Source organism: Lepisosteus platostomus, chromosome 25 (genome assembly GCF_059453375.1).
Source record: "Lepisosteus platostomus isolate fLepPlt1 chromosome 25, fLepPlt1.hap1, whole genome shotgun sequence".
Classification (NCBI taxonomy): domain Eukaryota; kingdom Metazoa; phylum Chordata; class Actinopteri; order Semionotiformes; family Lepisosteidae; genus Lepisosteus; species Lepisosteus platostomus.
Window position 1 is genome coordinate 3,244,623 of NC_142635.1, and position 13,645 is coordinate 3,258,267.

A 13,645-nucleotide genomic window follows, 5' to 3' on the forward strand; every position below is an offset into this window, starting at 1 on the left:
TTGTTGCGCTCGCAATACAGTTCATAACATTTCTATATTCGCTTCGTTTTTAACCTTTTAATTGCAAACCAAAGAGGTATCTGGATTCCTTATTGTACTTGTAATTGAATTCATACAATTATTATGATATTAGTCTTTCAAGTGGTCTTGTCCCTCAGCACAACGCTCTCTTCCCGAGTCACACTTTTTACACTAGAAATTATATTAGTTAACATTATTATAGTAGTATTATACTATGTCACTATTCTTGTCCTATATTATAGCTAAAACAGTAATCAAAACCTTTGCCACTTTATAGGTAGCGAGGTATAAAAACGCCTGAACTTGCTTTTAGTTGATAAATCAAGGAAAATCGATCTTTCTGTGTCTCTTATTAAACCGAGAGACCTGGAGCCGTTAAACCCGCGAGGAGTGGAGGAGCTGCGCGCTCGGTTTCAAACCGTCCAATCAGAGTTACACCCTCCTCCCCCCTGTGCCCCTTTTAACCAATCAGGACGGGGCTGTCTGCGCATATAAACCCGAGTGCGGGAAGTGATTCTCACTACACTGTTGATTGTGAAGAGCAGCGAGGAAGATGGCGAGAACCAAGCAGACCGCTCGCAAGTCCACCGGCGGCAAGGCGCCCAGGAAGCAGCTGGCCACCAAGGCTGCCCGCAAGAGCGCCCCCGCCACCGGCGGCGTGAAGAAGCCCCACCGCTACAGGCCCGGCACCGTGGCTCTGCGGGAGATCCGCCGCTACCAGAAGTCCACCGAGCTGCTGATCCGCAAGCTGCCCTTCCAGCGCCTGGTGAGAGAGATCGCCCAGGACTTCAAGACCGACCTGCGCTTCCAGAGCTCCGCCGTCATGGCTCTGCAGGAGGCCAGCGAGGCTTACCTGGTGGGGCTCTTCGAGGACACCAACCTGTGCGCCATCCACGCCAAGAGGGTGACCATCATGCCCAAAGACATCCAGCTGGCCCGCCGCATCCGCGGGGAGCGCGCTTAGACACGGACCGCCTGCTGCAGCATCTTTTCCCTTGAACACAAAGGCTCTTTTAAGAGCCACCACAACACTCGAGAGGGTTACATTATTCCATTATAGTCTGTACGAGGCACAATTCTCGTTTGGTTAGCTGATAGGTGAAATCCCGACCGAGAAGCGGTTTTCTGCCCCCTCGTGTAAAAGCCCCCCTGCACGACTACACTGCTGCAGTAAACCAGCGACTTACGTCTCCCCTTTTGCTCTACATCTATTTTTCAGCGTTCATATCCATACTTGAAAGTGTTTAAATGCATGAGACTATTTTAATGATACAAGAACGACTGGCATTCAAACCCCTCCCTTCCACTACAATGCAATGACATGATTTAAGAACGTTTATACAGTTACTTTAGGTGGAACATTTCTTTATAAGCGTTTTAAAAGACGTCCTTAAATAAAACATTTTGGTCTTTTTAACAGCTGGATTGTTTATTCAATGATACAAAACGGGTGGAGAACGAAATATGTACTGCTACAACGATGAATGCTTTTTGTCAGTTGCTCATGACCCTGATACACAGTAGTACACTACATTTTCCATTCCGAATTCTGTGTTTTTGTGTTGAGCGCGGAATTAGATTGGTCTAAATCTACACGAGAATATTACAGCACCGCTATAAACATTGAATACTCGAGGTCTGTCCTCTCCGGTGCTGCTGTGGTGGAGAGCTCTCCGGCAGGGAAGAGGTTCCTGTGCAGTCTGGGCTGGTGCTGCAGTCGGAGAGGAGGCGGGCTCGTGTGTCAGCGCGCCTCCTGTCTCAAGCAGGTCCGCTCTCAGGCTTGAAAAGAGAAGCGCCGCGGCTGCAGCCCAGCAGTGTGTGTTGTATCACTAACTGATAACTTGAAGATGTCTGGAAGAGGCAAAGGCGGAAAGGGACTCGGGAAAGGAGGCGCTAAGCGTCACCGCAAGGTTCTCCGCGACAACATCCAGGGAATCACCAAGCCCGCCATCCGCCGCCTGGCTCGCCGTGGGGGAGTGAAGCGGATCTCCGGGCTGATCTACGAGGAGACCCGCGGGGTGCTGAAGGTGTTCCTGGAGAACGTCATCCGCGACGCCGTCACCTACACCGAGCACGCCAAGAGGAAGACCGTCACCGCCATGGACGTGGTGTACGCGCTGAAGCGCCAGGGCCGCACCCTGTACGGCTTCGGCGGCTAAACAGGAGCGGAGCTTCACTGCCGGACCCCGACGTATAAACCCAAAGGCTCTTTTAAGAGCCACCCACATTATCAAAATAGAGCTGAAATCTAAACCATCACTTTAGAATGTGTTTTTTTTTAAAGCAAGCAAGCAACATTTTGCGATTGCTGTGATGATTCCTAAATTGAGATGCAGAGTTTTCAATCGTTACATTAGTGTGGATCTGGTTGCTAATGAAATAATTTATTGCTGAAAGCGTTTTGATGGAGTGGCAGTTCTTATTCTCATTACTACTAATTCTAATTAGGTCATGAGTAAAGAATGAAGCTCACTTCCTTAATATTTTTATTTTTCACGCATGCTTCATGGCTTTTAAGAAAGAGCCGTTATCACATCGGGCCGTTTCTAACCCTCTCCTCCCCGACAGGAAGCGGCTCAGCTTGGCTTGAAATCCACTTCATTCGCCAAAAGCTAGTCTCCTACATGCTATTTTGTAGAAAGGTTTAGTGTTTAGTTTTATTCTGCTCAGACTAATTTGAAACCAATGCTGAAGCTCAAAAGTGTGGCGATAAAATGCTGTTGGTTGTTCCAAAGTGCTTTTAAAGTTGTCTAGAATATCACCAAAACTGTGCTTTTGACTCCAAGTTTGCACAAATCGCACGGTTTACGCCGAGCACATTGTTTTCTAGGGTAGGAGACATAAGCGTAATGAGAGTCGGATTTCAGAAAATCTGCACGTAGTAGTAAATTGCTATTAGATAATGGGACAGAATAGGGTTCAGCTTCTAAATGTTTTTTTTTATTCTTCATGCTGGGTTTGTCTTTTTAAGAAAGAGCTTGTGATATCGGGCAGTTTCTAACCCTCCCCGCCCCGACAGGAAGCTGCTCAGCTCTTTGTTCGCTCAGACTCGGCGGGAGGTCGAGACAAAGACGCCCGAAGCGCTTGAAAGCCATTTGCAAAGAGCCCTTCTGCTTACGTTCATTTTGTAGAAAGGTTTAGTGTGATGTTTTCTTGTGCTCAGACTAATTTGCTCAAAAGTGCTGCGATAGGATGCTGTTAGTTCAGAACTGATTTTAAAATTGCCTAGAATATCACCAAGAGTTATTTTGACTCCAAGTTTGCACAAATCGCAGTTTACACCGAGCACATTGTTTTCTAGAGTAGGAGATATACATGGAATGAGAGTGGTTGTGCTAAACGGATCACACGGTCCTCTGCTCCCCTGTGCGCGGGCGGAGGGGAGAGAGAGGCGCCTGGAGTCAGAGCGAGCGGCTCAGGCGCTCACCCGTTTGAATTTCATTGGCGCAGAGCGCAGCCAATAGGAGAGCAGCTCTCTAGCTGACCAATGAGCCGCCTTCTGAGCTGAGCTGAGCTGATTTGCATGCGGGCGCTATAAATAGGGGGCTGTGAGTCTAGAACTCTCATGCCTGTTTTCACAGAGTGCAGTTTGTGAAGATGCCTGAACCAGCGAAATCCGCTCCCAAGAAGGGCTCCAAGAAAGCCGTGACCAAGACGGCCGGGAAGGGCGGCAAGAAGCGCAGAAAGACCAGGAAGGAGAGCTACGCCATCTACGTGTACAAGGTGCTGAAGCAGGTGCACCCGGACACCGGCATCTCGTCGAAGGCCATGGGCATCATGAACTCGTTCGTCAGCGACATCTTCGAGCGCATCGCCGGCGAGGCCTCCCGCCTGGCGCACTACAACAAGCGCTCCACCATCACCTCCCGGGAGATCCAGACCGCCGTGCGCCTGCTGCTGCCCGGAGAGCTGGCCAAGCACGCCGTGTCCGAGGGCACCAAGGCCGTCACCAAGTACACCAGCTCCAAGTAAACCCGGCCCGCCCGTCCCGGATCAGCGAACCCAAAGGCTCTTTTAAGAGCCACCCACAGAGTCGAGAAGGAGCAGTCATGACCTCTTTTTGTGTGTTTGTGCATGTTAGTGCTTTATCCGAAATACCGTAGGGCGTTTGAGCTGCGGTTATTAAACGTTTTGGACAGAACAGGCTCTGTCTACATTTCACGTGTGTATTTTATGCAGATTCATATTGCGTTCGATATTGCAAGCTGTCTGAAGGGCGTATTGTTGGTTTAATCCGAATATGCATTTTCGGGAAGTATCATTTATGGCTAATTAATAGGGATTTCACGTCAAATAACGTGAACAGCAGTACTGTTCGTGCCTCTCGGCTCTCCGGCAGGGAAGAGGTTAATGTTTCTGCTGCTGCGCGAGTCGGAGAAGAGGAGGGATCGTGTCTCAACCAGGTCCGCTTGCATGTTTTCTCCTTTTTATTTTTAGTTTGTCTTTTAACGATTAGAAATGTACAACTGCGTCTAAATCCTGTTATTATATGGTTGCATGTTTTTAGGCAGTCTAAATCGGGCGAACTTCCACAATAGCCCCATGACGGACCTGAAACAATCATTTCAGATCTTTTTGAAGCGAAACATGGCTCTGATTTTTCAATTGCTGTTTATCTTGAGATGGAGTACGTTTTGAAAATGCAGGATATTGACGTTTTCTGTGGAATTTCGGGATTACTATAATACGAGTCTTTACTATAGAAAACCGAGATGAATAACATAAATATGTCCAACTGACCCTATGGTGTGAAGGGTCTGCAAAGCATTTAAATATTTTTCCATTGATAGAATTAAATACTCAAATTCTTCTTGTGAGAAAGAGCAGTTGCTTTGACAGAGAAACAGTTAGAGGACCGAGAAAAGTATCTCCCTGTTTGTAAGGTTACAGCTGAACCAGGGCAGAGCTCCTGGGTGCAGAGACCACGACTGTCCAGCAGAGGGAGCAGGAGAGAGAAGATCAGGACACGCTTGTCTGGAAAACAAGGCGAAAGTCTTTAACATAAGAACCGCAGTCCACAAAAATGAACGATTTCAACTGTGGATCTCTGGTGAGTTAAATGATTTCTTCGTGCTGTTTGATTGCTGTTTTAGTGTCGGGTCATTAATAAATAGTAAACGGAACGCAGGATAAAGGAGTGAATTTAATTTGCTAATTTAATTTACTGTGCGCCTTGCTGGTTTTAAAAACTGTAGAAATGGTGCAGAGGAAGAGACGAACTCGAAATGCAATTCCGATATTTGAGAAAGGAGCAGTGTTATTAAATCGATATTATATCGACTTAACTGTTTTCTCACAGACACATGTGAATGTTTTGCTGCTAAGAAGTTGTGCGTCTTTCCCTGCTCTCACGTCCTGGGGGCTCGTAAAACCTGGAAAGATGAGATTTTAGTCCGAAACTATTCTATTTTTATACATTTCTATATTCCTTAAAACAAATAATTCCCCGTCAGAACGGTACGGAGATTCTAAAAAGCACGGATTTAATAATATCCAAACCATCAAGAAATATTCTAAACCTCCAGTCATATAAAATGTATAGTATTTTTTGTTTTAATGTACTACATCTTATGTGACCGCTAGCTGTAGCTGAAAAGCTGATCAACACATCTGTACTTGTGATTTCTGTGCTGTAGATTTTCTAAGAAGAGTTCGGGTAGGGTGAAAGGAGTTAGATTCTAGTTATGGTTTTCTTTTCTGTATATTTTCTCAGAAGAGTCTGGGGAGGGTGTGAGAGACCAGCTGTGATATATGTGTGGTAGTTTTCTCAGTAGAGTATGGACAGGTTGAGAGAGGTGAGATTCCAGCTGTGATGTGTTTCTGACCTTGATTTGTATTTTGTCTGCGACGAGTCTGGGTAGGGTGAATTGGGGGTGAGAGTTCAGCTGTGATTCCTGAGCTGTAGTTTGTCTACGATGTGTTTGGAGATAGGCTCAGGGATTGAAAGTCCAGTTGTGATTTTTTCTGTGTGCTGTATTTTGTTTTAGAACAGTTTGGGGAAGAGTGAGAGGAGGTGTGCCCATTTGTGAATTCTGTGCTGTAGTTGGTCTCAGAAGAGTTGAGGGATACAGTACAGGCATTGAAAGCACAATGTTTCCCTCTGCACTGTTGTCCCTCCTGTGTGTCTCTGTGTTGGCCCACCAGGTAGCTACATCTGTTCTGACCAAACTATCCTATTCTCCTCCCCACATGTCCAGGCTGGGCACCATTTGAGTTGGATGCTGCATCACTGCTATGGATCCAAGAGGGACATCGTGGATACAGCTATCGTTTAGGAGGATTTTTCTGGTCTACAGAGATCTGCATGGAGTACTGACATACAGAAGACATGATGGATGGACTGATACACTTATTCATTTATTCCTTTTTTTAATTATAAAATGTTAGCATGCCCAAAGGGGTTGGGCAGACAGTTGACCTTGGACCCCTAGAGGGTTTTTTCTCCTTACTGAGGAGTTTTTGGTTCCTCTCCTCCGTTGTCTTCTGGTCTTTCCTGTTCTGTATTCACAACCTGTATGGTCATTTGCTTTGTTCAGCGCCTTGGGGCAACCTTGTTGTAAAAGGCGTTATATCAAAATAAATTGCATTGAATTGAATTCAATAAAGCTTTTATTGTAATAATGATACAGAAACTTCCCTGTGTGAGAAACCACAGCCCTTGAGTTTCTGGCCCTGCTTAGTTCCTCCTCTCCCAGGGGCTAAGGGAGGACAGGAGCTGGTCTCTTCTGCTCCTGTCCTCCAGGAGGTTCAGCTCTCCAGGGGCTCCTCTCCCCACTGGCAGAGGGATTGAGGCCACAGCTCTCTCAGCGCTGCTCCCCTTCTGATCCAGAGCTCAGACACTCCTACTGCCACCTACTCCTACTCCTACTCCTACTGACCTGAGGGCTTTAAGAAAAGGGATCTGAGGGCTGTCATACAGTGCTGAACTACATTCATTCACCTTATTCTTATTTTGAATGGACCCAGATCTCACCCTGTTGTCTGTAGAGAGTAGCGAGGGGATCAACATGGTTGGACAACTTGCTCCATTCTCCCACAGCTCTTTGGGTAAAGAAGTGTCTCCTGTTTAAAAAACTACAACACTTGTTTGGTGTATTTAGACTGTTTCTTTGCCAAGGAGCGATTGCTGTTCTATAAAAGGGAATTCACACAGCAGCAGTTAGGTGTTTTATGACTAATGGTCTAGAACAAAATTAATCTGTAGCAAGAGTGAAGAATTAATGAGAATACCCCCCCACACACACACGGCGGAACTGACAATTAACTAAATACAAGAACTCCGGGTGTTTCTACACCGTTTGGATAATTCAGTATTAGTGTAGGTCTTCTATTTGACAAATATTATCAAGATAGGTTTCAAAATAAAGCGTCTAAAACTGCTGCCTTGCAGGTCTTGATTTTAATTCCGACTAGAAGAATCCTTCTGTATGGAGTCTGCATGTCTCCAGCCTAGAGCCCTGTTCCTGTTGAATTGGTATTAGCCCTACCGTGAGCCCCAGAGACAAACTTCTTAATTTAAACGTCTGGGGAATGGACGGGCGTTCACACCAGCCAGATGAAAGAAAATAAAACTAAGCATTTTGAAATTCTTTTTTTCTGCCCGTCTTGTACGAACAGCAATATCACGGGCTTTCTGCTAACTGTCTCCTCCCGAGAAGCTGGGACGATGCTGAAGGATCTGGAGGAACTGCAATCCGAAGTAACAGGTTTAGAAAGAGCTTCAGGAATGTTGGTATTGACGGTAGAGAGTCGCCGTCTTTACTAAAGCCCCGTTGAAGAATCGCCATTGAAATAACTGATTTGGAAAATTTGAGATAATCAAAACCATAGAATACGCTTGTACAGCATTTTGTAAAAGCGTATCGCTGGAAAAACTCGAAATACTCCGAATTTCACAGGGATAAAACTGGCTAGTTTGACAAAACTTGTCCGTCTCCTTCTTAGAAACAGCGAGTCCGGGAGTGTGTTAATGACACTGAACATAGAGCAAAATAAATCATCCGTTTTAAATATTTCAGAATTCATTCTTATTGTGTTACATGACCGTCGGTCTCGACTGTATTATTTACACCTTGTTTTTCTCTTTACTGACGTTTTACGTACATTTATTTTAGAAATAGACGACGAAGTGCCGGTTGAACACCGCCTTTCGTGTGCGCTGTTGTTGGACTCTGGGCAATTCTGTCAAAATGATCGTACAGAAAAATCTGTAACTCAACTGCATATTAAAGAGCAGGGGGTTTTCTCCGTACCTCATGTATTTGATAATCGATTCGGTGTATCTGTGAGGATTACGGGGCAGTTTTGTGCGGGGAGAAAACACAAGTGCGAGCGGGCTGTGCGGAGCGGAGCTGCAGCAGCAGCAGCGGTTGAGTCTCCACGGTTCTCATGCGGCCTTGAAGTTCCGCCCTGCGCGCGGAGCCGCAGACAGTCCGACAGCAGACAGAGACGCAGCGATGGCAGAAGAAGTCGCTCCGGCCCCCGCCGCCGCGCCGGCCAAGGCGCCCAAGAAGAAGAGCGCCGCCAAGCCCAAGAAAGCGGGCCCCAGCGTGGGAGAGCTCATCCTGCAGGCCGTGTCCGCCTCCAAGGAGCGGAGCGGCGTGTCCCTGGCCGCCCTGAAGAAGTCCCTGGCGGCCGGCGGCTACGACGTGGAGAAGAACAACTCCCGCGTCAAGCTGGCCATCAAGAGCCTGGTGACCAAGGGCACTCTGGTGCAGACCAAGGGCACCGGCGCCTCGGGCTCCTTCAAGCTCAACAAGAAGCAGGCGGAGACCAAGCCCAAGCCCGTGAAGAAAGCCGCCGCCGCCAAAGCCAAGAAGCCGGCGGCCAAGAAACCCGCAGCGGCTAAGAAGCCAGCGGCCGCCAAGAAGTCGCCCAAGAAGGCGGCGACCAAGAAGCCAGCGGCCGCCAAGAAGTCGCCCAAGAAAGCCGCGAAGCCCGCAGCGGCCAAGAAGGCGACCAAGAGCCCCAAGAAGGCCAAGAAGCCAGCGGCGCCTAAGAAGGCGAAGAGCCCGAAGAAAGCCAAGGCAGCGAAGCCCAAGGTGGCCAAACCCAAGACGGCCAAAGCTAAGAAAGCGGCTCCCAAGAAGAAGTGAGCGATCGACCCTCGAGTTAATTTCCTACAAACCCAAAGGCTCTTCTAAGAGCCACCAGCCCTTCCGAGAGAGAGCGCAGACTTTCCCTTTTCACCGCTTGAAAGCGCCGGTTCGCTCGATAGGGGGGGAGAAATAATTATTTTACACAATGGGGGGGATTGAGTTGTAGTTTTTATTAATGATACTGAAATGCGATGCTGGGTAAAATGTACAAATGTAAATATTCTAAATACTATTGTAGAGAGTGGGTGCGCAGAGGAGGTGTAGAATTAAAAAGGCCTTTTTGTTAAATAAACGTCCAGATCTCCATTGAACAGCGTTGTGACTCCTTGCATCTCCTTTTCATTTAATGAATTTAGTTGAGGCGAAATGTTACATTGTTACATTGCACGGGGGTTTTCATTAGTGTGTGACTTGCAATTCGTGACTGCTAGTCTCGCAGCTATAGCGGACATGTGAAAAGACGTAACGTGACAGATGTGTCACTCTAATAGCGACAATGGTGACTTTTCAATATCGAGCCCTCGCAGGCGGGTGATCCAGATTCTTATGGGAGTTGAGCTTAATTCCACTCAAGGTAGCGTGGTTACTGAGAGTCAGACGGTGGTGAAATTCACTAAAATATACGTTTTTAAGCATGAAAATGACCGTTTAAGCAAAGTGTTTTGCACATTATCTGTTGCAGTTTTGCTAATCGCCTGTTCTGCACATGGCCTGTTGTGTCTCTGTCTTTTCTTATGCAACTGTATTGTTGTTTTTTTACCACTTACCGTCTGAGAGCTAGCTAAATCGCATTTCGCTATTCCATATACCTGTGTATGAGAATAATGCTAATACGGTTGAAACTGAAAAACACATATTTTCTCACTCGGCCTCGGCAGCAGAGCCGCGCTCTGTGTTCAGAGTCCGAATTTCCCTCCTGCCTGTTGATTGGTGGAGACCGAGAGCGCTGCTTGGCAGCACTGATCTCTGATTGGGTGGAGAGCTTGTTCCCGTCCATCCAATCACGTTCAGCCGCGACTCTTCAAAAGCGGGGCGGCAGACAAGTTGTGATCATTGTTAGCAGTTTTCTTCAGACAAGCTTGACAGTACAAGATGAGCGGCAGAGGAAAGACCGGCGGTAAGGCCAGAGCCAAGGCCAAGACTCGCTCTTCCAGGGCCGGACTGCAGTTCCCTGTGGGCCGTGTCCACCGGCTGCTGCGCAAGGGAAACTATGCCGAGCGGGTCGGCGCCGGAGCCCCGGTGTATCTGGCCGCGGTGCTGGAGTACCTGACCGCCGAGATCCTGGAGCTGGCTGGCAACGCCGCCCGGGACAACAAGAAGACCCGCATCATCCCCCGGCACCTGCAGCTGGCCGTCCGCAACGACGAGGAGCTGAACAAGCTGCTGGGCGGCGTGACCATCGCGCAGGGCGGCGTGCTGCCCAACATCCAGGCGGTGCTGCTGCCCAAGAAGACCGAGAAGCCGGCCAAGAGCAAGTAAACAGCCCGGCAGAGACCTCCGACTGACCCCGAACACAAAGGCTCTTTTAAGAGCCACCCACAGCCTCTTGAAAAGAGCGATTTCTGTTGACTTGTGTAACTTCAGCGTTTACACGGTTTTACTAACATATTTCAGTGGTGAAGCAGCGTGGTCCAGAATCTGCTGTATGGAAGAGCGATTTGTTGCGCTCGCAATACAGTTCATAACATTTCTATATTCGCTTCGTTTTTAACCTTTTAATTGCAAACCAAAGAGGTATCTGGATTCCTTATTGTACTTGTAATTGAATTCATACAATTATTATGATATTAGTCTTTCAAGTGGTCTTGTCCCTCAGCACAACGCTCTCTTCCCGAGTCACACTTTTTACACTAGAAATTATATTAGTTAACATTATTATAGTAGTATTATACTATGTCACTATTCTTGTCCTATATTATAGCTAAAACAGTAATCAAAACCTTTGCCACTTTATAGGTAGCGAGGTATAAAAACGCCTGAACTTGCTTTTAGTTGATAAATCAAGGAAAATCGATCTTTCTGTGTCTCTTATTAAACCGAGAGACCTGGAGCCGTTAAACCCGCGAGGAGTGGAGGAGCTGCGCGCTCGGTTTCAAACCGTCCAATCAGAGTTACACCCTCCTCCCCCCTGTGCCCCTTTTAACCAATCAGGACGGGGCTGTCTGCGCATATAAACCCGAGTGCGGGAAGTGATTCTCACTACACTGTTGATTGTGAAGAGCAGCGAGGAAGATGGCGAGAACCAAGCAGACCGCTCGCAAGTCCACCGGCGGCAAGGCGCCCAGGAAGCAGCTGGCCACCAAGGCTGCCCGCAAGAGCGCCCCCGCCACCGGCGGCGTGAAGAAGCCCCACCGCTACAGGCCCGGCACCGTGGCTCTGCGGGAGATCCGCCGCTACCAGAAGTCCACCGAGCTGCTGATCCGCAAGCTGCCCTTCCAGCGCCTGGTGAGAGAGATCGCCCAGGACTTCAAGACCGACCTGCGCTTCCAGAGCTCCGCCGTCATGGCTCTGCAGGAGGCCAGCGAGGCTTACCTGGTGGGGCTCTTCGAGGACACCAACCTGTGCGCCATCCACGCCAAGAGGGTGACCATCATGCCCAAAGACATCCAGCTGGCCCGCCGCATCCGCGGGGAGCGCGCTTAGACACGGACCGCCTGCTGCAGCATCTTTTCCCTTGAACACAAAGGCTCTTTTAAGAGCCACCACAACACTCGAGAGGGTTACATTATTCCATTATAGTCTGTACGAGGCACAATTCTCGTTTGGTTAGCTGATAGGTGAAATCCCGACCGAGAAGCGGTTTTCTGCCCCCTCGTGTAAAAGCCCCCCTGCACGACTACACTGCTGCAGTAAACCAGCGACTTACGTCTCCCCTTTTGCTCTACATCTATTTTTCAGCGTTCATATCCATACTTGAAAGTGTTTAAATGCATGAGACTATTTTAATGATACAAGAACGACTGGCATTCAAACCCCTCCCTTCCACTACAATGCAATGACATGATTTAAGAACGTTTATACAGTTACTTTAGGTGGAACATTTCTTTATAAGCGTTTTAAAAGACGTCCTTAAATAAAACATTTTGGTCTTTTTAACAGCTGGATTGTTTATTCAATGATACAAAACGGGTGGAGAACGAAATATGTACTGCTACAACGATGAATGCTTTTTGTCAGTTGCTCATGACCCTGATACACAGTAGTACACTACATTTTCCATTCCGAATTCTGTGTTTTTGTGTTGAGCGCGGAATTAGATTGGTCTAAATCTACACGAGAATATTACAGCACCGCTATAAACATTGAATACTCGAGGTCTGTCCTCTCCGGTGCTGCTGTGGTGGAGAGCTCTCCGGCAGGGAAGAGGTTCCTGTGCAGTCTGGGCTGGTGCTGCAGTCGGAGAGGAGGCGGGCTCGTGTGTCAGCGCGCCTCCTGTCTCAAGCAGGTCCGCTCTCAGGCTTGAAAAGAGAAGCGCCGCGGCTGCAGCCCAGCAGTGTGTGTTGTATCACTAACTGATAACTTGAAGATGTCTGGAAGAGGCAAAGGCGGAAAGGGACTCGGGAAAGGAGGCGCTAAGCGTCACCGCAAGGTTCTCCGCGACAACATCCAGGGAATCACCAAGCCCGCCATCCGCCGCCTGGCTCGCCGTGGGGGAGTGAAGCGGATCTCCGGGCTGATCTACGAGGAGACCCGCGGGGTGCTGAAGGTGTTCCTGGAGAACGTCATCCGCGACGCCGTCACCTACACCGAGCACGCCAAGAGGAAGACCGTCACCGCCATGGACGTGGTGTACGCGCTGAAGCGCCAGGGCCGCACCCTGTACGGCTTCGGCGGCTAAACAGGAGCGGAGCTTCACTGCCGGACCCCGACGTATAAACCCAAAGGCTCTTTTAAGAGCCACCCACATTATCAAAATAGAGCTGAAATCTAAACCATCACTTTAGAATGTGTTTTTTTTTAAAGCAAGCAAGCAACATTTTGCGATTGCTGTGATGATTCCTAAATTGAGATGCAGAGTTTTCAATCGTTACATTAGTGTGGATCTGGTTGCTAATGAAATAATTTATTGCTGAAAGCGTTTTGATGGAGTGGCAGTTCTTATTCTCATTACTACTAATTCTAATTAGGTCATGAGTAAAGAATGAAGCTCACTTCCTTAATATTTTTATTTTTCACGCATGCTTCATGGCTTTTAAGAAAGAGCCGTTATCACATCGGGCCGTTTCTAACCCTCTCCTCCCCGACAGGAAGCGGCTCAGCTTGGCTTGAAATCCACTTCATTCGCCAAAAGCTAGTCTCCTACATGCTATTTTGTAGAAAGGTTTAGTGTTTAGTTTTATTCTGCTCAGACTAATTTGAAACCAATGCTGAAGCTCAAAAGTGTGGCGATAAAATGCTGTTGGTTGTTCCAAAGTGCTTTTAAAGTTGTCTAGAATATCACCAAAACTGTGCTTTTGACTCCAAGTTTGCACAAATCGCACGGTTTACGCCGAGCACATTGTTTTCTAGGGTAGGAGACATAAGCG

The 13,645-nt window shown here is 47.9% G+C and overlaps 4 protein-coding genes and 1 pseudogene across 4 annotated transcripts; all 5 read left to right on the forward strand.

Annotated features, from left to right (window-relative positions):
* Positions 1–557: 557 nt before the first annotated feature.
* Positions 558–1,050, forward strand: LOC148640642 (histone H3). The gene has a single exon (XM_088619096.1). The coding sequence runs from the start codon at positions 575–577 to the stop codon at positions 983–985; it is 411 nt and encodes a 136-aa protein (XP_088475222.1). The 5' UTR covers positions 558–574; the 3' UTR covers positions 986–1,050.
* Positions 1,051–3,578: 2,528 nt separating this feature from the next.
* Positions 3,579–6,626, forward strand: LOC148640643 (histone H2B 1/2-like). The gene is made up of 3 exons (XM_088619426.1): positions 3,579–3,989; positions 4,905–5,071; positions 6,219–6,626. Exons 1-3 carry the CDS (start codon positions 3,619–3,621, stop codon positions 6,335–6,337), a joined length of 657 nt encoding a protein of 218 aa, XP_088475552.1. The 5' UTR covers positions 3,579–3,618; the 3' UTR covers positions 6,338–6,626.
* Positions 6,627–8,427: 1,801 nt separating this feature from the next.
* Positions 8,428–9,391, forward strand: LOC148640644 (histone H1 pseudogene; annotated as a pseudogene).
* A 645-nt stretch (positions 9,392–10,036) lies between these two features.
* Positions 10,037–10,655, forward strand: LOC148640645 (histone H2A). Its single transcript, XM_088620072.1, has one exon. It carries the CDS (start codon positions 10,212–10,214, stop codon positions 10,596–10,598), a length of 387 nt encoding a protein of 128 aa, XP_088476198.1. The 5' UTR covers positions 10,037–10,211; the 3' UTR covers positions 10,599–10,655.
* Positions 10,656–11,334: 679 nt separating this feature from the next.
* On the forward strand, positions 11,335–11,827 carry LOC148640646 (histone H3). Its single transcript, XM_088620066.1, has one exon. The coding sequence runs from the start codon at positions 11,352–11,354 to the stop codon at positions 11,760–11,762; it is 411 nt and encodes a 136-aa protein (XP_088476192.1). The 5' UTR covers positions 11,335–11,351; the 3' UTR covers positions 11,763–11,827.
* The last annotated feature ends 1,818 nt before the right edge of the window (positions 11,828–13,645 follow it).